Source organism: Aspergillus campestris (assembly GCF_002847485.1).
Source record: "Aspergillus campestris IBT 28561 chromosome Unknown P168scaffold_3, whole genome shotgun sequence".
NCBI classification, from domain to species: domain Eukaryota; kingdom Fungi; phylum Ascomycota; class Eurotiomycetes; order Eurotiales; family Aspergillaceae; genus Aspergillus; species Aspergillus campestris.
In genome coordinates, this window is record NW_020194338.1 from 2,114,412 (window position 1) to 2,134,402 (window position 19,991).

Genomic DNA, 19,991 nt, shown 5'->3' on the forward strand with positions numbered 1-19,991 from the left:
CGCTACAAGGCATTGGAACCCCGTACCACTATGTATGTACCTAGTAGAGGTGGGTAGCAAGTGCACACTAACTAGCAACCCTTCCCCCCTCCCTTCTTCCCCCCCGCCATTTCAAACCTTGTCTCCAGTCCTCTATTCTGTAGAGAGGTTACCATATCATTATTGTTGAAGACAGGCTTTGTTTTTTTTCCTTCTCTTTTCTTTCTTTTTTCCTGCCGTTTTTCTTTACAACCGATAGGTCTGTCATATTCTTATTCTTCTTTGAGGTATTTCATATAATTTTTCTGGTTTGAGCATTGTTATTGTAAAGGGAACGTTCGCCTTTCCCCGCTCTGTTTGCTTAGAGAAATACCTTAGGATACAAGACAAATAAAATAGAATAAAACCAACAACAGGAAGTACTCGAATTGATAGATAGATACATATATATATATATCCCTTCCACCACGGAATCCTTGAAATCCAAATAGCTGGTGTGTTGTCCTCCTTCTGGTGCCATTCCCGCGTTCCTGCAGCCCTCGCGTGTTCGGGCTTCGTCGCTCCATCAACGTCACCTCTCACGCTCTCTCTCTCTCTCTCTCTCTCTCTCTCTGTCTCTCCATACCAAACCAAACGAAAACGCAAGATTCCCCTGCCACTGGGAGCTTTGAATCATCTTCCCAACCTTTCCAAATCAGCTGCCCTTTCTTCTTTCTTTTTTTTTTTTCTTACCACCTCTTCACCTTTTTTATTCTTTTCCTTTTTCTACCTTTTTTTTTTTTTACCCATTTCTCCTCTGCTTTCTCTTTTCTCTTTTGTAAACTCCTTACCCAAAACCCAACCCCCCTTTTGTCTTCTTACTGAAGAAAGTGTACCTCCACCGTTACTTTCCGTACTCTTTACCCAAAGTTTCCGCCCTTTTGGCGTTCCCTCCTTCCAGTGGCATTTTGTGTATTTGCGTCTCTTGGCACCCGTTCAGGTCCATTGGCCCTTGGTCTGAGCCTTCCCTTTTACGATTCGCCTGCCCACAAGCCCGCTTCTCAACCTTTCATCTCACGCGCACCTCCACTCAACATCCACCGTTCGGATATTCCGCCCATCCAGAGCACCCCTCCAACTACTTGATGCTCCACCGATTACACCCTGCCCGAAACGGACCTCACGCCTTACTTCTACATCCTTTCCTGCCTTTTGCTACTGAATAACAATACCCCCATTCTCTCGATCCCTACTGCCCAACCTTCCGCTGTTGTAATCCCCACTATAGTCTTCCGTGATGTCACAGAATAGGCCTGGGGTATTCTCGAGTTTACGCATGGGTGGTAAGATGCCGACATCCTCTCCTTTGCTCCTCCACCTGTGACCTTTTTCTCTCCGTGTGCACTCGGTCGCTTGGCCACTTTCTCCGATGGATCGCTGACCTTCGTCCTGTCCTCATACAGAAGTCGTTCGCGAAAAGGTCCAGGATGGACTGACTGGGGAGACCAAGGAGATCTCATATTCACAATGCAAAATCGTCGGCAATGGCTCGTTCGGTGTGGTCTTCCAGACGAAGATGATGCCCAGCGGCGAGGACGCTGCCATCAAACGGGTCCTCCAAGATAAGCGTTTCAAGGTATGGGTTCTCGAGCGCTAAATCCCCTCCCAGTCCCCCCCCGCCGGCCTGTTGACATCCATCCCAGAATCGGGAGCTGCAAATAATGCGGATTGTACGCCACCCCAATATCGTGGAGCTGAAGGCTTTCTATTACTCCAACGGCGAAAGGGTAAGTTGACCGACCGCCCCTCCTCTCCCCCCTTTGCCGCCCGTCGCTTGTGTGGTCGGATGGTCTCAACTAACCGCTTTGTCGCCGATTCGCAGAAGGATGAAGTCTACCTGAATCTCGTTCTTGAGTACGTACCGGAAACGGTGTATCGGGCGTCGCGGTATTTCAACAAGCTCAAAACGACGATGCCAATGTTGGAGGTCAAGCTTTACATCTACCAGCTCTTCCGTTCCTTGGCATATATCCACTCCCAGGGCATCTGCCATCGGGACATCAAGCCCCAAAACCTCCTGGTCGATCTTAGCTCCGGTATCCTGAAGCTGTGTGATTTCGGATCGGCCAAGATACTCGTCGAAAATGAACCGAACGTTTCTTACATCTGTTCGCGCTACTACCGAGCGCCGGAATTGATTTTCGGTGCCACAAACTATACGACAAAGATTGGTACATATTGGTTCCTTTCCCCACGAAACCTCCGTCGGAGATGCTGACCAGGTCTAGATGTGTGGTCGACCGGCTGTGTGATGGCCGAGCTGATGCTAGGCCAGCCTCTCTTCCCTGGCGAGTCGGGCATCGACCAGCTTGTGGAAATCATCAAAGTCTTAGGTACCCCCACTCGGGAACAGATTCGTACAATGAATCCCAACTACATGGAGCATAAGTTTCCCCAGATCAAGCCACACCCCTTCAATAAGGTCGGTCCTCATTTTTTTTGGAGCCAAAATGACTAGAAATTGACTGAACGTTGCCTAGGTCTTCCGGAAAGCTCCACATGAGGCAATCGATTTAATCTCTGCTTTGCTGGAATACACGCCAACGCAGCGTCTTTCCGCGATCGAGGCGATGTGCCATCCGTTCTTCGATGAGCTTAGAGACCCCAACACCCGTTTGGCCGACTCCCGGCATCCCAACAGCCCCCCCAGGGAACTTCCCAACCTCTTCGACTTCTCCAAGCATGGTGCGTCCTCCCATCGTCGTCCTGGTCCTTACTCTTGTTTTGTTCTCCCCATTTGAAATTTCTGCCCGCTGACGGTTGTTGATTATAGAACTCTCCATTGCACCATCGATGAACAACCGGCTCGTCCCTCCACATACCCGCTCGGCACTCGAAGCCCGCGGGCTAGATATCGACAACTTTACCCCCCTTACAAAGGATGAAATGATAGCGCGCCTTGACTGAGTCACTGTGTGCGGGACTCACGAAGAAACACGCCTGTTTTTAGTGCAACCACTTGCACATGCATGCGCTTGAGAATCGGGGTTCCTTCCATATACGAATTTCGTCCATGCATCAGGCAATTTCAAACTGGGAGTCGGTTTAACCGAGCGTGTAGACCTATCCTTTTGACAAGGCATCCAGGAGCTGGCTTCTCTGTGTGGGACAGTGGGTTTGAAATGACGGACAAGAAAACCAGAAAAAAAAGAAAGCAAAAAAAAAAAAAGAAGAAAAAGGAAAAAGAAAGAAAGAAGAGGACGAACCTTTCCTTTCCGATTATGACATTGAAATTGGCAAAACGAAAACAACAACAAAAAAAAAGGGCATCGAGAAGAGGCCAGAACGGGGAAGGAGGGTACAGAAACCGTTTATTTCTTCCAGGGAGGCAATGAATATGGTTGTTATGTTTGCGACTACTGGAAAAGTTTTTTCAAGAGATAGTGGACCATGATACGCAACGGGGGTGGAGGAGCATAGGCTGGGATTTTTGAGGTGTCTGAGACAGCTCTTGGGAGGAAAAAGTGATACCCTTACAGCGTGAGTCTGCCTTCCGGGATTCAAGTCTGCATAGCTTCATATCTCGAGGGGGGTCAAGGAACCACGTTTCCACCAATCCAATGAAGAATAGTGGACAAATGAATGCCTTGCAATTGCATCGGATATTAGAAGGGGCGCCAGATGGACCATGCACGTCGTTGATGTGCCTCTGAATGATTTGAATATAGGTATTGGAGGTGTTCACCCCGATTTGCAGCTCTAGAAACTCCCCTTTACGGCTTTTCATTGAATTTTTTTTTTCGTTTCTTTTCTTTCTTTCCTTTCTTTTTCTCGTGTTTGCTTCGCTTACAGCTATGTTTTTTGTTGTGTTTTATAGGCATCATACTTGCACTTATCCTGATTCCCATTGACTTGGCTCTGAGAACTACTACATTACTCAACTTGGCCGAAGATGAAATTACCTATGTCACCTAATTCCGAAAGCAGACAACTTGATTTTCTTTGACGTCCTGTTTATTTCTTTGTCCTTATTGATAGTCTAGTGCTCGGGCTCCTTTGTGCATGCGTGCGTGTTTTCATGGCCTTGTGCTTGATGGTGGGTATACACAGCTGGGTACAGTGCTTGACTCACGATTCTACTGTTCAGTATGATCTACCTTTATAGCAAGGTCTGGATTATTCAAACAGCTTCGCATTTCATCCATACTACCCATCATAGTGCTCCCTTTACGAAGTATTTAAGGTCCCGGTTTTCAAGGCTCCAGAATGTGTCACTGACACCCAGTATTCCACTATGTATCCCACAAGCTCTATTTGCAGAATACTTGTCCTTGCAATAAGCTGTATGTCTTTTCTTCATGGACATATGATCTGTGATATTGTTCAATACTTTCTTAAGTCGTAGGAGGCATTATGCACGTTTTATCATACAGCAGATCGGCGGTTATGTAATTGGTGGAGCGGAATATCTCTCTCTCCGGAATGGCATAGCTCAGCGCATGTTACTTACCTACCTACCTACAATGTTTTAAGTTCTTGAAGCGGATTGACTGCTCATAGCTTAATTCTAACGCTACACCCAATACATTTCCGGTCAGCGGACTGAACATTTGTTTTGTGGAATTGCGCATAAATTCTGATATCTTTTTTTTTGCTTTGATACCGAGTTGGCACCGTTCAGTCGCGCGATCGTAGCATCTGGGAGCTATGGCCGACTACGAACGCCGACACAATGGCGCCAGGGGTGGTGGTGGTGGTGGGCGTAAACGGCGCTTTAGAGGTTCGTCATGCTTTGCGGCCGGACAGCGGTCCTCAATTGCTTTCGCGATAGTATATGGATTGCCTTTGCTGACTTTTTGTTCGCCAGAGGACGACGACTACGACCGTCGACAGAGGCGCCGATACGAGGAGCCTTTGGTTGCTAAAATCCGACGACAGCTGCTTACAATTGCTGAATCCGTACGATCCCGAGATTTTATGGCGCTTTTGGTCTATATGCTACAGTTTTGCATGGCTAACGCTCTTGTTATAGGCGGCCCGACGAGCGGACGACGATGCGGTAAATATCGCCAGAAGCGTGACGGAGAACTCTGAGAATGAGGAAATAAAAAATACTTTCATTGACATTGTTCTTGATCTGTATGTTGACTCGTCTTATACCGTTGGGTTTGCAATTTGTGAACTAATGGATTTGTTGCCAGTACGCTCGAACAACCACTGAAGATCCCCTTCCTCGCGACGACCGTTCTTGTTGTCAACAACCTGAAGTCGGAGGTCTGCTCGGAGGTCCTCCAGAAGGCGGTTAACCTTCTGGGCGAATATCTCGATGCCGGCGCGTGGCGCGAAGTAAAATTGCTGCTTCGACTTCTGGGATGCCTGCAGTGTATCTTCGAAGGAGACGGTATTTTTCCCATACTAGACGAGTTATTCTCACGCGCCGTCGACCTGCAGACTGCATCTTCCGATGATGTGAGTCGCCTTTTGACGATTTGAAAGTACGCCCGCTGATTTTTGTTTTGTAGGTCCTCGGCTTGGAGCTGGTGAAGATCATCCTTTTCACCATCCCGTACATAATGGCTTCGCCGGCCACTGGATATGAGCAACAGGCATCAGCTCTTCTTGAAAAGACGGATGTCATTACTTCCACACCCCACGCTCTTGTCGACATGGTCAATCCTATTGCCCTCGGCGATGGTCGAACGGATGCAGTACCAAGCGTCATCAGCCTCCTACAAAGTCAGCTCCAGGGCGAGTCCAGTCGCGGCTGGGAGCTTGCCTGTCTTCCTCGGCCCTGGAAAGGGGTGCGGATCAATGAGGAAGACGAGCAGGCCCCCGCGGAATTCGGCCCCAAGTGCCCTCTTCCTGAGATCTCCATCCCCAACCCTGTACGGGCTGGCAAGAGGGCGATCTACCCCGAGGTTCACCTTTCCGTCTACGCAGACCAGGATTTCGAAACTGTTCCCCCGACCTCGAATATCGCATCATCTCTGTTGCGTGATGCGCTTGTGGATACGATCAATATTCTGGATTTCAACCGTATTGCGACTGCCAAGTATCTGATCGACGTGGATTGTTACTTCACGCCCCATATTTTCGTGAAACGCGCAACGCCTTTTGATCGGCTGCGCGATATTCCGGACGACCGTCCAACGTGGAAACCCGAAGATGTCGCCGTGGATGCTGTCTTTTCTCAGCTCTTCCAGCTGCCGTCTCCGGAGCATAAACTCGTTTACTACCATTCGGTACTCACTGAATGCTGTAAGATTGGCCCAGCTGCTATTGCCCCTAGCTTGGGGCGAGCTATTCGATTCCTGTATCGCAGCTTGGATACGATCGATTTGGACCTCAGCCACCGATTTTTGGATTGGTTCGCTCATCACTTGAGCAACTTTGGTTTCACATGGAAATGGAGCGAATGGTAAGTTTTCCAATCACAGTGCGAGACTTATTGAGGGAGGTTCTAATTATCTGTGTAGGGTCGATGATCTTGACCTTCCGCTCAACCATCCAAAGATGGCTTTTATCACCGGTGCTCTCGACAAAGAGATTCGCCTGAGCTTTGCGCAGCGGATCAGAGGCACCCTCCTAGACTCTTACCAACATTTAATAACAGAGGGGAAGGAAAAGGACACCCCCGACTTCAAGTACTTGGAGGACAGTAAGTATCTCGGCGTCAATACCTGTGATTATATGAGACAAGTGCTAATTTCTTCAGCTACCCCGTATGCCAACGAGGGCAAAGAACTGATGCAACTTATCCGTAAGAAAGCAACGGATGAGGAGATCCAGCCGGTGATCGCTTCCATTGAAGAGCAGGCCAAGGGCTTGGGCGTCGAAGACCCCATGCTCCCTTCCACAGACGCCTTCGTAACCGCCATATGCTTCGTTGGATCCAAGTCCCTCTCGCACGTCCTGTCATGCATCGAGCGGAACAAGGAGCGGCTCCTAGCCATTGGTCCCAAGTCCCCGGCTGCCCGTCGTCAAATCATCACCTCAGTCATGGAGTACTGGGCGGACCAACCGGGCATCGGCATCAACATCATCGACAAACTGCTCAACTACACCATCCTCACACCCCTCTCCGTCATCGAATGGGCCCTCGTGGACAAACTCGACGCGGGAGCGATCCTCGCCAAGACCCACGTCTTCGAGATGGTCTCCGCAACAGTCGGCAAGGTCACCAACCGCCTCCGCCAGATCGTCGCCGCGCGGACCCAGCCCGGCCTCTACGAGCCCCAGCTCAGCCTCCTCGACGAGACCCTGAAGCGCGAAAACGCCGACATGCAGTCCCTCTTCACCGTCATCGAAGACAGAGTCGTCTCCGTCGCGGGGGGCAGCAACGACGAGCTCATGGAGCGCGGAGACGGCAGCGGCAATCTCCCCGAGGACGAAATCATCCGCCAGTGGGGCCAGCGATGGCTCAGAGCTTTCCGCCGCAAGGCTGCCGTTGAACAGGCCTTTATCGCTGAGGCCATGGCCACTGCTACCCCCGTTGGCACCACGGCTCCTCCGGCCGAGCATCCTACCTCTGCGGGAGATGGAGATATGGACGTTACGGATGCGGATGCGGATGCGGATGCGGATGCGGGTGCGGGTGCGGATGCGAATGCGGATGCGCAGGCTTCTTGAAACATGAAAACCATCCCGGGTGAATAGGCTTGATGTCTAACTTGTCAGCATGGTCGACCTGTTGGCTTTCTTTCTCGTAGGGGGGGGACTTGTATTCTTGTTGCTTTGTGTATTGCTGTATACATACATGCTGATAGCGATGAACAATTTAATCTACTGAATCTGTCAAATCTGTCGTTGTAATGCGTATCATCATTTGTCTATTCTTACTAGCATGGCAATATATATATATATTGTACATGACCCTTCGATAAGCTGTGGACTAATAGAAGTAGTTTCGAGCTGGGGTCTAGGCTGTCACTTTATACCTTTTTCTTTTGTCTACTTTATGTACTAGATATTCTACTCAGATCGGAGAAGGGGGGAGATGCGAGAGAAAGTGTCTTTGCTTTCTGCCGGACTATATACCTAAGTCAAACACCCAAGGTTTCCATTCCCCATATTGACATTAAAAAAGGAACAACAAGAAGAAAGAAAGAGGAAGAGAAGAAGAGAAGGATTCTCAAACATATCATATGTACAGACATGCAAAGTAGTCCGATTAACCAGAGCCTTCGTCCCAAACAACTGCACTGCATCATTGTACCACGATTTGGACAACCAACGTTATGAAATAGAGCCCGGAACGTAGAGAAAAGAGAGAAGAAAAAGTGGGGGGGGGGGGGGGAGGAGGAAAGAAAAGTTATTACAATAATGTATATGCTATATTACAAGATTCAAAGGGTAAGATGTATGCCACAGAACACATACCACTCATGGCTCAGTTGAAAGTAAAGAAAACCACTCGGTGAAGCTTTCGCCGCAATCCAGCGTCGTCACCTACGACCATTTTGTTGGAAGATTCCTCTTTCTCATTGACTCGTTGAGTTCGTTTATTCTTCTTCTCGCATTTCAATGATTCGTATCACGAGAGCCGGGGTATATTCGGATGTGCGGTTATCGCGACAGAAAGTCAAGGTATAATTCATGATAGGGCGTTCGATACCGGAGACAAAGCTCGGAGACCGCGCAAAAGAACCGAGGGATCAGAGTTCCTTCTTGGATTCCGCGAGGTATTTGCGATCATCCTCGCCTTCGACGTCCTTGAGGATGGTCTCCATTTCTTTGGTCTGTCGCTGCCACTCTTTCTGGTCCATCTTGGTTTCGCGCCGGAAGAGCTCCTCGTTCGGCTGTCGGTAGCTACCGCCGAGACGGTCCCATAAGGTGGTGAACTGTCCGTAGTTGTAGTTGAAGTAGAGGTGGTGCATGGTATGGCAGGCAGCGCCGTTCACGACCGGGCTGTTGGCAACATACTCCCCGTCGTGAATCAGAACCGTCCAGAAGTTGATGAAACCGAACAGTAAGACATATGCGACTTTCTGGAGCGGGAAGATGAACGGGAATAGATGGTAGGGGACGCTTTGGGACCACCCATCCAAGGGATGAAAGGCATGCGAGGCAAATGGGCTCGGCATGATCCATTTGTGATGAGGTTTATGCAGTGTTTTGTAGATCGATGGATGGTGTAGGCCGCGATGGATCCAGTAGATGCAGAAATCGGTGAAAGCGATGAATAGCGGGAATTGCAGGATACTGTAATACGGGAAAGGCTCTTCAGAGAAACCATCGTAGAGTTTCGCATAGCCTCGGACCTCAGCGACCAAGAAGGGAGCGGTCAAAAGAGACATGACCGGCATGGATTGCATTGTCTGGGCGATCTCCATGGAGATCTGGTTTTTGAGAAATTTGGGGTGCTTGACGGTGGTCTTATCCCAGACGAAGATGTACGATAAAGTTGCGGATATAAAGTAGACGATGATCCCGAAAATCCTATACATCGCGCATCACAGTCAGAACCTGGGGAGGAAGCGAGTCATTGGCGGGGGAGAAAGGCGCGGAGGGTTGCATACCAGACAATCAAGAAGAAGCTCAGGGCTTGACGGTAGATGTTGTTTCGCGGCCACGCACTCATGTAGGCATACTTGGAGGGTTCCAGATAGATCCACTGTGTGGCCGGTTCATAGGCAAACGGTTTGGAAGCACCAAATAAGGACAGAGTGCTGTTGGCTGCATTGTTGAAGCCAGGGAGTGTAACGGAGGAGGAGAGCGAGGCCGGAAGGAGGGAGGCGTATAATCGGTCCGCGATGAAGGTGTCCCAAATTTCGAGGGCGATATCCATGATGCCGTTCTAGTGGATTGATCGATGCCTGGCAAAGGACTTGAAGAGGAACGGAGCCCGGGAGGGGGAGTGGTGGGGGTTGTTTAAAAGAAGAAGAAAGAAATTATGGGGGAACGGAGATTCGGTCTTTTCTCCTTAATACAAGCAAGGGTCTGGGGACTTGCAGACAACCACGGTTGGCCATGGATCAATTTCCTATTATGCTCCTGACAACGAGGTGCTGTCCATGTTACAATCACCGTCTGATTTTACACACCATCATGTTTAACCAAGTCTCAGTTTGGGTAGACTTGACTCGAGTTGGGATTTGTAGGAAAATCTACCCTGACAGTGTATACTCTAATGATAATGTATCTATCGTTTGTTTGACTTGTGGTCAATGGTATATATCATCCGTTATACACGAGGATAGCCCACGAGGATTGACAATCTTGAAGAACGAGAAACTCGTGGGATTCGTGTCCCATATATCTCGAGATGAAAGTGACATTGGATATACTCCGTCCAAGACTATGATCATTATGGGTTAGCCTGGGGTGGTACCTGCATAACACCCACTACGCCAATGATATGTACGAAAGTACCATAGGTATTGGATCGTTGTTCCAGCCACCGTTTGTATCCCAGATGAGAGCTCGATTGAGATTCAAGAGGAGGTTGTACATATGATAGGTAATTGACAGAGGGTGTCATCATAATTTACGTGATATTATCCTTTCTGGTATTGATGCAACGGCTTACGTACACAGACACCTGACTCTATACAGCCTGAGGCATCTTGAACTCTAGACCAGGAATACAATGAATACAATTGAGACAACCTGAATACCTTCAAGACCAATTTCTCAATGCTCATGAATTGACTTTAAATAGTCAATCTTAACGTAACGGCTTTTCTCACTTCACGCCAACCCGAGCAACCAAAGCTTTCAGCCGCCCGTTTTTGCCCCCATCCGACCCAGGGATCCATTGGAGGGACCCAAATCCCACTTAACCCGATGGAAATTAAGTCGCCAGACCACTGACTCTTCTAGGTTACCCACTTCTGGTCTCCTCTTCCTTCTTTCCCCTCTTGTCTTCCTGCTGCTGGTTCATGTGTTCTAAACTTCTGATCCCAGCCCAATCTAGGACCGTGCACTCCTTACCTAATCAATCCCGGTCCTCACCAACTGACTTGTCTCTCTCTGCTCTGCCATCTTCATTCGGCTCTCTCCGTCTTCCTCATCGTCCTTCCTTTCTCCCTTTCCATCCGTTCTCGATTCTCCCCCCTTGTCTGGAGCCACGTCGCCAACGGTCTCCTTAATTCGATTACATCGTAGCGCTTGGTCCGTACGGGCGCGCTGTATGTGATGCGCCTGCATTAACCTCACTGCCAACCCGTCTCTGCCGTCCTCTGTTCGGCTATTCTGGTCTTCATCGACCCCCATCGTCTATCGTCGCGATCCAGCCCTTGGAGGCTCGAACCTGCCTGTGCAAACTCCCTTTGAATTCCATCTCCTCGACGCGCTCTCTCACCGTTGAGCGACCGGAAAGAATATCCTCCTGGCCGCATAAGGAGCGAAGAAGAGAAGAGAAAAGCAACGGACAAAAAAAGCAAAAGGACTGCTACGCGCCATGTACAACACACATCGCGGGATGGTTCCCCCCCCGAACTCCCGTCTGACGGAGTTACTGGATCAACTGCGCCAGGAATTCGAGACCCAAACGCGGAGTACTGGCGAGTTTGAGCACCAGCGTACGTGTGTGTCTTTCTTACTCCTGCCTGTTTATATGCAGTTCGCCCTCGACCGTTGCGTGATGAAGCTGGTGTGACTCCCAATGGAAGAACTGTATGGTTTCTTGCAAGGGCGTTTCATCAGCTCCGTCTGTGACCACTCATCCTGTTTCGAACGGGATCAGTGTTCCGCATCGTGTCGGGGCGTCGGGGTTCTCTGTCGAACGTGGTTCGCTGACCTATCTTCCTTTAGTGACCGGACAGCTCCAGGAGATGGAGATGATCCGACAGAAGGTCTATCAACTGGAACAAGCGCAAATCAAGATGAAGCAAGAGTATGTCTTCTGCCATGGCTCTCCCCAATGATTGTTTCCCCAAGATTAATCATTGGCTTCTTCTAGATATGAAAATGAGCTGCGAGTGTTGCGACACGAGCTCGAAGCCCGCGGTGTTCAGACTGTGTCTCACATTGCCGGCCCTGCGCAGCATGCGGGCCCTTCCCAGGCCCCCCACCCGCTCTGGGCCATGGCCCTAGCAACCTGTTCGGTGGGATTATGACCAACCAAGGAGGTAGTGGTCCCGGTCTTGCCCCTCCCCCTCCCCAGGATCAGCAGCCTCCCCAGCATACCCTTCAACAGCCTGCTCCCGCCGCTCAGCCAGGAGCGCCGCCACAGACGCAGAGCTCTTTTGGAGGATATCAGTCTGGTGCTGCTGTGAACGGTATGTTATGACTGTGTTTTCGATGGGTTCTCTGATCTTCTGACCGTGTGTGTCTCGCTTTCCCGTTAGGTTATGGCCCTCCTCCCCCGCCAACCGCATCTCCTGGTCCCGGTAAAAGACCCCGCGCCCCTGGTGCGCCTGCTACCCCGCAGCAGAGTCACCAGCTTGGGTACCCAGACCCTCGGGTTTCGCCTCAGTTGGCCCGCCCCACTCCCCCCAACGCCGCCATCGTTCGCGACCACCCGGGGAATATGCTGGCCAACTGGAACCCCGACGACTTGCCTGCCTCGCAAAAGCGTGAGGGTGCCGATTGGTACGCCGTGTTCAACCCCGAGGTGCAACGCGTGCTGGATGTGGAGCTGGTCCACCACCTGGTCCATGACAGTGTCGTTTGCTGCGTTCGTTTCAGTCGCGATGGCAAGTACCTTGCCACCGGCTGCAACCGCTCGGCTCAGATCTTCGACGTGACCACCGGCCAGAACGTGGCCACTTTGCAGGACGAAAACGTGGACAAGACAGGTGATCTCTACATTCGCAGTGTCTGCTTCAGCCCCGATGGCAAGTACCTCGCGACCGGCGCCGAGGATAAGCAGATTCGCGTAAGTTTGTTTTTACTCTCCTGGTTCAAGAGGGCGGACAAATCTCTTTGCCATTGGTCCATGCTAATATTGCGGCATAGGTTTGGGATATCGCTGCGCGAACCATCAAGCACATCTTCAGCGGCCACGAGCAAGATATCTACTCCCTTGACTTCGCCGGAAATGGTCGGTACATCGCGTCCGGTAGCGGCGACAAGACCGTGCGACTCTGGGATATTATGGAGGGCAAGTTGATCTACACTCTGAGCATCGAGGACGGCGTGACCACGGTGGCGATGTCTCCCGATGGCCACTACGTCGCCGCCGGTTCTCTGGACAAGAGCGTCCGCGTCTGGGATACCACCACCGGCTACCTGGTGGAACGCCTGGAGAACCCCGAGGGTCACAAGGATAGCGTTTACTCGGTCGCCTTCGCTCCCAATGGCCGCGACCTTGTCAGTGGCAGTCTGGACAAGACCATCAAGCTTTGGGAGCTCAGCGTTCCCCGAGGCAGCTATTCCAACAGCGGTATCAAGGCCAGCAAATGCGTGCGAACCTTTGAAGGTCATAAGGTAGGTCGGCTCGTTACTTGTCGTGTGCTGTTCCGTGTCTGACCTGGAATTTCTCTGAAAATAGGACTTTGTGCTCAGCGTGTGTCTGACTCCTGATGGACACTGGGTCATGAGTGGTTCCAAAGATCGCGGCGTCCAGTTCTGGGACCCGATCACCGGTAATGCGCAGATGATGTTGCAAGGCCACAAGAACTCCGGTACCGTCACCCATCGTCATGCGGATTGATTTTTTATCGTATTCCATCATTATATGGTTCTAACTGTGAACAGTCATTTCGGTTGCACCCAGCCCTACGAACAACCTCTTTGCCACTGGCAGTGGTGACATGCGTGCGAGAATTTGGAGGTAATTATCCGTTCTTACTATTCCTTGTTTCTCGTTCTCCCTGTCTTTGGCCCGTCACATCTGGGTCCTTTTTATCACATGTCACTGACTGACCCTTTCTTGTTCAGATACTCCACTTACACCGGGCGGTGATGGGGTCTGTTTCAGACCCCCTACGGCAAAGGGCCCTGCTCGCCACCCCTTCCTAAATCTGGTACTATCTGACATGTTTATTTCAACGGGCCTGCGGGCGAATTTGCTTTATCGAGCGGTGGCAGTGAATCCATTCCGTCACATGAAACGTTTTGGGTACAATGTCTCGTCTTCGGGGAAGGACGTGGAGTGGTTAGGAACAATGCGCCAAAATGCTGTACGGATAGTCGCTTCGATGTTTTTGCTTTCTAATATTCTCGTTTGCTCCTTTTGTCCCCGTTATCGTTGCGCGTGGTTTGGAACTCGGTCTTATCGATATGTCTGGTACTCAATTTGACTTGGAAGAGTTGAAAGCTGCCCACGCCCGAATGTGCATGACCTGGAGATCCGGGCTCGCCATGCTGACGTTTATCGTAAGGCATCCCTGTGAGTGTATCGCGGGGCCAACGTAGTCGTTTTTTTTTTTAGCAGGCGGAGAGCAGGCTCAAGTAGTGTACCTGAGCAGGAATGTACGCCATTGCCATTGCTTTTGGTGATATTACGCTCGTCAGTGAACAGAACCACTCCCTTGATATAAACCCAACCCTTGCAGTCCGAAAAGGGTATAAACCAGTAGATACTATGCCGAGTATAGGACATGCTAGAATGATGTAACTACACAGGACACATCCAGCACCAAGGTGTCGAAGCACACCGGTCCACGAATGGTACCTACCAAGCGGACAGCGATATCGGTCACGACCACTTCGCCCTGACGATCACGAGGCGGGCGGCTGGCGGGCGTAATTCTATTCCCATGAGGTGCATGCTTTATCCTATTCTTTTTCTTTTTTTGTTCTGCCTTGTTTGCTCCAGTCTTTTTGTTCTATTTTACTTATTCTACTCTTCTATATAGATATATCTATTATTCCCTCTCCCATTTTAATTTATTTCATGTGTCCCTAAGAAAGAGGAAAGACATGAGAGATCCGAAGATCAGATCAGATTAGCGCCAAGTCGTGTCATGTCATCTCCCTGCAGCCGTGGGATTTCCGGGGCCATTGGCGGCTAACTGGGAATTTCGAGATCAAGCTAACTTTTACATACATACTAGTTAGTAGGTACAGTACTCCGCAGTTGGATGTACAGCAATGCCCTGGTAATATCTGGCTGACTTGATCCAAGGTTGACGAAAGCTTGATTGGTTGCTGAGCACCTGAAATGGACATGCGCCTGGAATGTCTGCTCCTCATGGAACCCACATGAGTGACAACTGAATACCGAGATCCGGTCACTGCACTGCTAAGACCTATCTATACCTCATGTTGAGTATACTCCGTAGGTCCTAGTAGGGTACTACCGCACAGGATAACCCTTTCCAGCTAGCTCCATCTGTCGACTACAGACGGGTCAAGCCGTATTGAAACGACAGTCCAGGGGCTTGATTCGACTAGGGAATGATGGTTACAGTCAAGAGACTCAAGACAGAAGAACCGCAGCAATAAACTCCGTACAGGAAGACACCTCGTTCAATTAAAGTTACGGGTTCTCCTGCATCTCGCCATCTCTACCAGACCTCATGTGTTGGTGGAGCAGGCCTTCTTTGTCGTGAGTGTATTCGTTTCTTTTCTTTGCTTTATTGTCTATGTCGGATCCTATTTTGTTTTTTCTTTTCGATTGATTGTTATTATTGTGGTGATGATAATCTGGTGGAGCAAGCTGAGCCATAAGATCGCAGAAATCGATAGATCACAAACATCTGCATTTTCCCGCCAATTTTTTCTTGTTTCTCTGTTCCGATCGTCCTTCTTAGCGCTAACCAACTAACTACTAAGTAAGTAAGTAAGTAACTAACTAATAACTATCCTGCGCGTCGGATCTCGAAATTCGAAATTGCCATTTGTCGCGATTCACACCGGTCTTAGCATGTCTTGCTTGACTTGTGCCTGCGACTGTAGCTAGCTAGCGCTTCATTGGAGGCGTCCATCGCGTTCATGGATTAATTATATCTCGATTCGATGCGCGCAAATCGTGGGAAAAGGGACAGTGGACTGACTGGCTGGATTGGGCTGCAATCGGGCAGATCGGGGCTGGCGTGCATGTATGTCAATGCTACTTTTGATCCTAATTTGTTTTGTCTATCGATATCCTCCGTATAGAGTGCTCTGTACGGAGTAAATGTACGTGTATGTGTATGAAGCACATATAACAAGATGTCAGTCACTGCGATGATAGTGATACATCCGTCCTGGGTATCCGTAGTCTAAAACCATCGCAGCTCCAATACGGACGAGATCACCCTGAAATTGAGTCCCTTAGTGCCTGTCCTGTTCCATTCAGCCAGGATCTCGAGCACTGATTGGGTCCCCTCTGGCCACTGTCCAGCCTCCCCAGTCCAGTCCCCACTACTGTCGGTCACCAGGGCGCGGTAGGTAGGGACTAGGGAGGACTGACTCCACCGATGTAGGGACTGTATACTCTTTCATACGGTGGGTGTTACATAGATCTTTTCATACATGATTCATCTATATGTATAGGGGTATATTCTATATACGAGGAAGTTGTCAATCTAACTTTTCGGTTGATCCGAGGGGAAAGAAGGCCCGGGCCGGGACGCCAACGAGGGGGGAAATACGGAGACATGGTTTCCCTTGGGAGGGATTAGTAGATGAGGAAAGTCTTTGTGATCAGCCATCTGGTTTGTTTTTTTTTTTTTTTTTTTTTTTTTTTTTTTTTTTTTTAATGATATTGTTATTTATTATTTGTTTGGGCGGCAAATCTGGGTCGTCTGTGATATATCGACTTGGAATCCCATCGTGATCGGACGGACTAACTAAGTAACAAGAAGGAAGGGTCACTCTTACGTCATGTCCTTGACCAATGATGGTTTTGACTGCCATAACGGAGTAAATTCTGGAGTATTAGGGCGGAAAGCTGAGACGATGGCCATCACAATGCAAGATATAGCGGATACAATGCTTGCAGGATGGCGGGATCGTTCATTGTTGGTAATTTGGTACGGAGATGATCGGACACTAGGATTGATGGGTTGCAATCAAGAGTATACTAGGTAGGAGTCGTCATGATTGCATGATTAGCATTGCAACTCCGAGTGATGGGGGAGAATCGTAATTGTTAAAAACAACCTGGACTAGGATTAGGGAGCTTTAAGGTGAGGCGGCTAGTTAGAAAAACTAGAATAATAGTATAAAGATGAAAATAACATGATTCATAAAAAAAGAAAACACGCATACACACATGAGAAGTAAAAAAAGACCACAATCTCAACACTAACAAGAGAAAAAATGATCTTGATCCCCAATGAAATCAACGGACAAGACCTCAGCTGCATGGACCAGTTTCCCAAATGGCGGCAGGATTCCAACCTATCAAGAATTGTCGCCAGTGGCGGCTGCTGGAAAGACCACTTAGTATCTCCGTACTACTCCATACGTTAGCAGTCAATAAGCAGTCAGTGGAGAAGAGAGAAAAAAAAGGCCGGACTCCTCCTGGTGGGGCCAAAGTCTCTATCAACAAATCATCCTGCATCCATTTCCACACTATTGATCACCCGCCGCGGACCGTCCGTTCTATAGCTCAGCCGGCTAGACCCTGTCACGTTGGTGGGGGCTGGCTAAGGCTAGATGTAAGAAATAAGACACACGACGAAACGGATTCGAGTCGGAGAGTCAGTTGTAGGAATGGAAATTGGAAATTCAAGAATTCGAGGGGGAAAGTACTAAATAATATACGACCTTCGTATAGGGGTGACACGATATAAAGTCCAGAAATAGCGGGATTTCTCTTCTCACGATGCAGGTGGAAATGTCGATCCCTGGCCAGATCAATTGGCAGTATCATCGTCGGTACTTTGTGCGTATTCCAAATTTTGGTTTCAAACTATTTCGTATATTTCAATTTGGTATATTTCAAGTCCCGTCCTCCTTAATGTCAAAACAGCTGGCAATGCCACTGGTTTCGGGTGAGCCGGGTCATCTTGCAGCATCGCGCCTGTATCCACAACCAGTTGAGATTGACTGACTGACGGGCTTACATCAGAAGGGAGGTCGATGCAGGGTGACGATGACCATGTCAAGCCACAACCACAAGTTTCAAGATCGTCATCGCATCCACCTGATAGCCTTGTCCACTGGCGGAGGATTGGATTAGGGGGTATCCCAGTGGATTAGGTTCAACATCACTGGGAGGATGCCAATACGAGGAGGTTGAATGATGATGTCCTCTCCTGTGTCACCGAAATACTGGGTGGACTTCATAGGTCGGAGGTACCATCTACTTTGCATGGGAGCTTACCCTCCCTGAGGACGAAAGTACTCTCCTGTCTCCACCAACAGAAGCTAAGTTTTGGCGTAGTCAGGTACTATTCAGACTACGAGATGAAGGGCTACCAGTCACAGCGTGGGATTGTGAAGCTGGATGATATTCATTTGTTGAAAGTGCCAGCCCCATGTCCCCGGCCCACTCTGCTGGGTCAGATGATATGTGATTCCTAGCCTGGGGTATTAAGAGCTGTCAGTGGTGAGAATGGCGTGGCAATCTAATTATTTATTCAGTATTATAGGTTGTCGGCTCTATCCACACGCCTGAGCCGTGGATTTTGATATGAACTGTATAATACGAATATTTCAGGGATACTGATCTCAAACAGTATGGGATAATACCTCGAGGACAGAGCTCTGTTGTCTTCATAAACAATTAACACTATCTCTTGAGCAGTGTTCAATGTAATGATTTAGATACCTATTTAGGTACCTGGGTCACTGGGGATCTGACCTAGGTATACAATAAGACTGCCCAGCTGAGCTCACTCGTCATTGAGTGAACTATTCAAGGAGGACTCCGTAGTCATAATTCATCTATCAAAAACTCCGAGCATCAGGGGCAAGATCAAGATGAATATAATCCCGGTCCGAATAATCTCAATGTAGCTCCCCTGTCTCATCGAGATGATGCGTGATTGTCAGCCTAGTTGCACCGGGATATGACGCGTTCCACCAGGAAAGCCTCATTAGAAGCTCCACGATCCAACATCCTCGTACCTGTACGTAGTATTCATGGTAGATCTTTACCTCTGCTCCTATTCTTTGCCTCTGTACAGAGTCGTAATAGGTGTTCTCATTGTGTATGGACTGACTCTATCCAGAAATACAGGTATATCTGTTTCTGACTATTCGATGAATTACTGCTCGTTCCCTGTTCCCTGTCCTTCAATTTATGAACGGGGGAGGTCCGGCTGGAATGATCACTGGCTCCCCACGAAGACTAGACCAGACACTAGTTGATTTAAGGCAGTGGATCTCAGGCTCGTTCCTTCTGGAGAGGAGTGATACCTGCTAACTATCAATGGGAAGACCCGACTTTTCTCTTCCTCGTTGTCATTCTCTTTTTTTTTTTTTTTTTTTTTTTTTTTTTTGGCAGCCTACGCAGTATCTGACCTATCTATTGGTATTTAGCACGGTATGAACATTGGAAAAATACTGTAAAGAATAGACGGAGTTTGAAATCACGGTCTTGATAACTTTACACCATCCCCTTTCTCTGAGATTTGATTGATAAATTGAACTTTGTGGAGAAAAAGATCTTAGAGATTGAAGCGTAATATTTACCAACATATCCAACTCCTTTTCCCTCCTTTCTCTCTATTTCTTTCCTCTGATCTATTGATCTATCGGTATTTTACTCCAGCTCAGCCCCAATGTCCACCGTAAAATACAAATACGGTATACTGTTGGTCTATAAACCTCCAGCTAGTATTAGCCAGCCGGCCGGATCCCTGTTGTTGTCGTCCACCCCCGCCGCTTCCACTGCCTTGGGACAGAAGGAGGGAGCAAAGTGGGGAGCATGGTAATATTAACTCGAATATTAATACGCTGATGCTGATAATAATAATAATATCGATCTAACAGCGGCAATAATGAAATTCAGAGAGAGAAAAATGCAGGGAAAGGAGAAAACAAAAAAAAAAAAGGGTATATCTTAATCTAGATCCACCACGCCTTGACTTTCATAAGAGGACGTGCAAAGGAACGAGGGGACCCCAGCCTAGATTATTATAAGAAGATCGTCCTGAGGAATATCAGACGAGAACTGACAAAAAAGAAAAAAAGAAAAGAAAAGAAAGAAAGGCAGAGAAGAAGAAGAAGAAGAAGAAGAGACAAATGATATTGATTGAAAAGGAAGGCAA

General features: G+C 48.8%; 4 protein-coding genes across 4 annotated transcripts; 3 read left to right on the forward strand and 1 right to left on the reverse strand.

Annotated features, from left to right (window-relative positions):
• Positions 1-1,255: 1,255 nt before the first annotated feature.
• P168DRAFT_340274 (GSK family serine/threonine-protein kinase) lies at positions 1,256-3,372 on the forward strand (the record flags this gene model as incomplete). The annotated part of the gene is made up of 7 exons (XM_024841785.1): positions 1,256-1,301; positions 1,422-1,594; positions 1,662-1,745; positions 1,841-2,189; positions 2,247-2,440; positions 2,499-2,703; positions 2,792-3,372. 7 exons carry the CDS (start codon positions 1,256-1,258, stop codon positions 2,923-2,925), a joined length of 1,185 nt encoding a protein of 394 aa, XP_024695479.1. The 3' UTR covers positions 2,926-3,372.
• A 1,129-nt stretch (positions 3,373-4,501) lies between these two features.
• Positions 4,502-7,754, forward strand: P168DRAFT_265657 (NCBP1 family protein). Its single transcript, XM_024834924.1, has 7 exons — positions 4,502-4,738; positions 4,826-4,917; positions 4,991-5,097; positions 5,160-5,427; positions 5,481-6,376; positions 6,435-6,616; positions 6,674-7,754. The coding sequence occupies exons 1-7, from the start codon at positions 4,666-4,668 to the stop codon at positions 7,585-7,587; spliced, it is 2,532 nt and encodes an 843-aa protein (XP_024695480.1). The 5' UTR covers positions 4,502-4,665; the 3' UTR covers positions 7,588-7,754.
• Positions 7,755-8,263: 509 nt separating this feature from the next.
• Positions 8,264-9,815, reverse strand: P168DRAFT_265660 (sterol desaturase family protein). Its single transcript, XM_024834925.1, has 2 exons — positions 9,477-9,815; positions 8,264-9,396 (listed from the first exon to the last, which is right to left on the reverse strand). Exons 1-2 carry the CDS (start codon positions 9,743-9,745, stop codon positions 8,613-8,615), a joined length of 1,053 nt encoding a protein of 350 aa, XP_024695481.1. The 5' UTR covers positions 9,746-9,815; the 3' UTR covers positions 8,264-8,612.
• A 1,544-nt stretch (positions 9,816-11,359) lies between these two features.
• On the forward strand, positions 11,360-13,555 carry rcoA (putative transcriptional repressor TupA/RocA; the record flags this gene model as incomplete). Its single annotated transcript, XM_024840059.1, has 7 exons — positions 11,360-11,480; positions 11,713-11,794; positions 11,861-12,005; positions 12,065-12,179; positions 12,249-12,778; positions 12,859-13,329; positions 13,394-13,555. 7 exons carry the CDS (start codon positions 11,360-11,362, stop codon positions 13,553-13,555), a joined length of 1,626 nt encoding a protein of 541 aa, XP_024695482.1.
• Between the last annotated feature and the right edge of the window lie 6,436 nt (positions 13,556-19,991).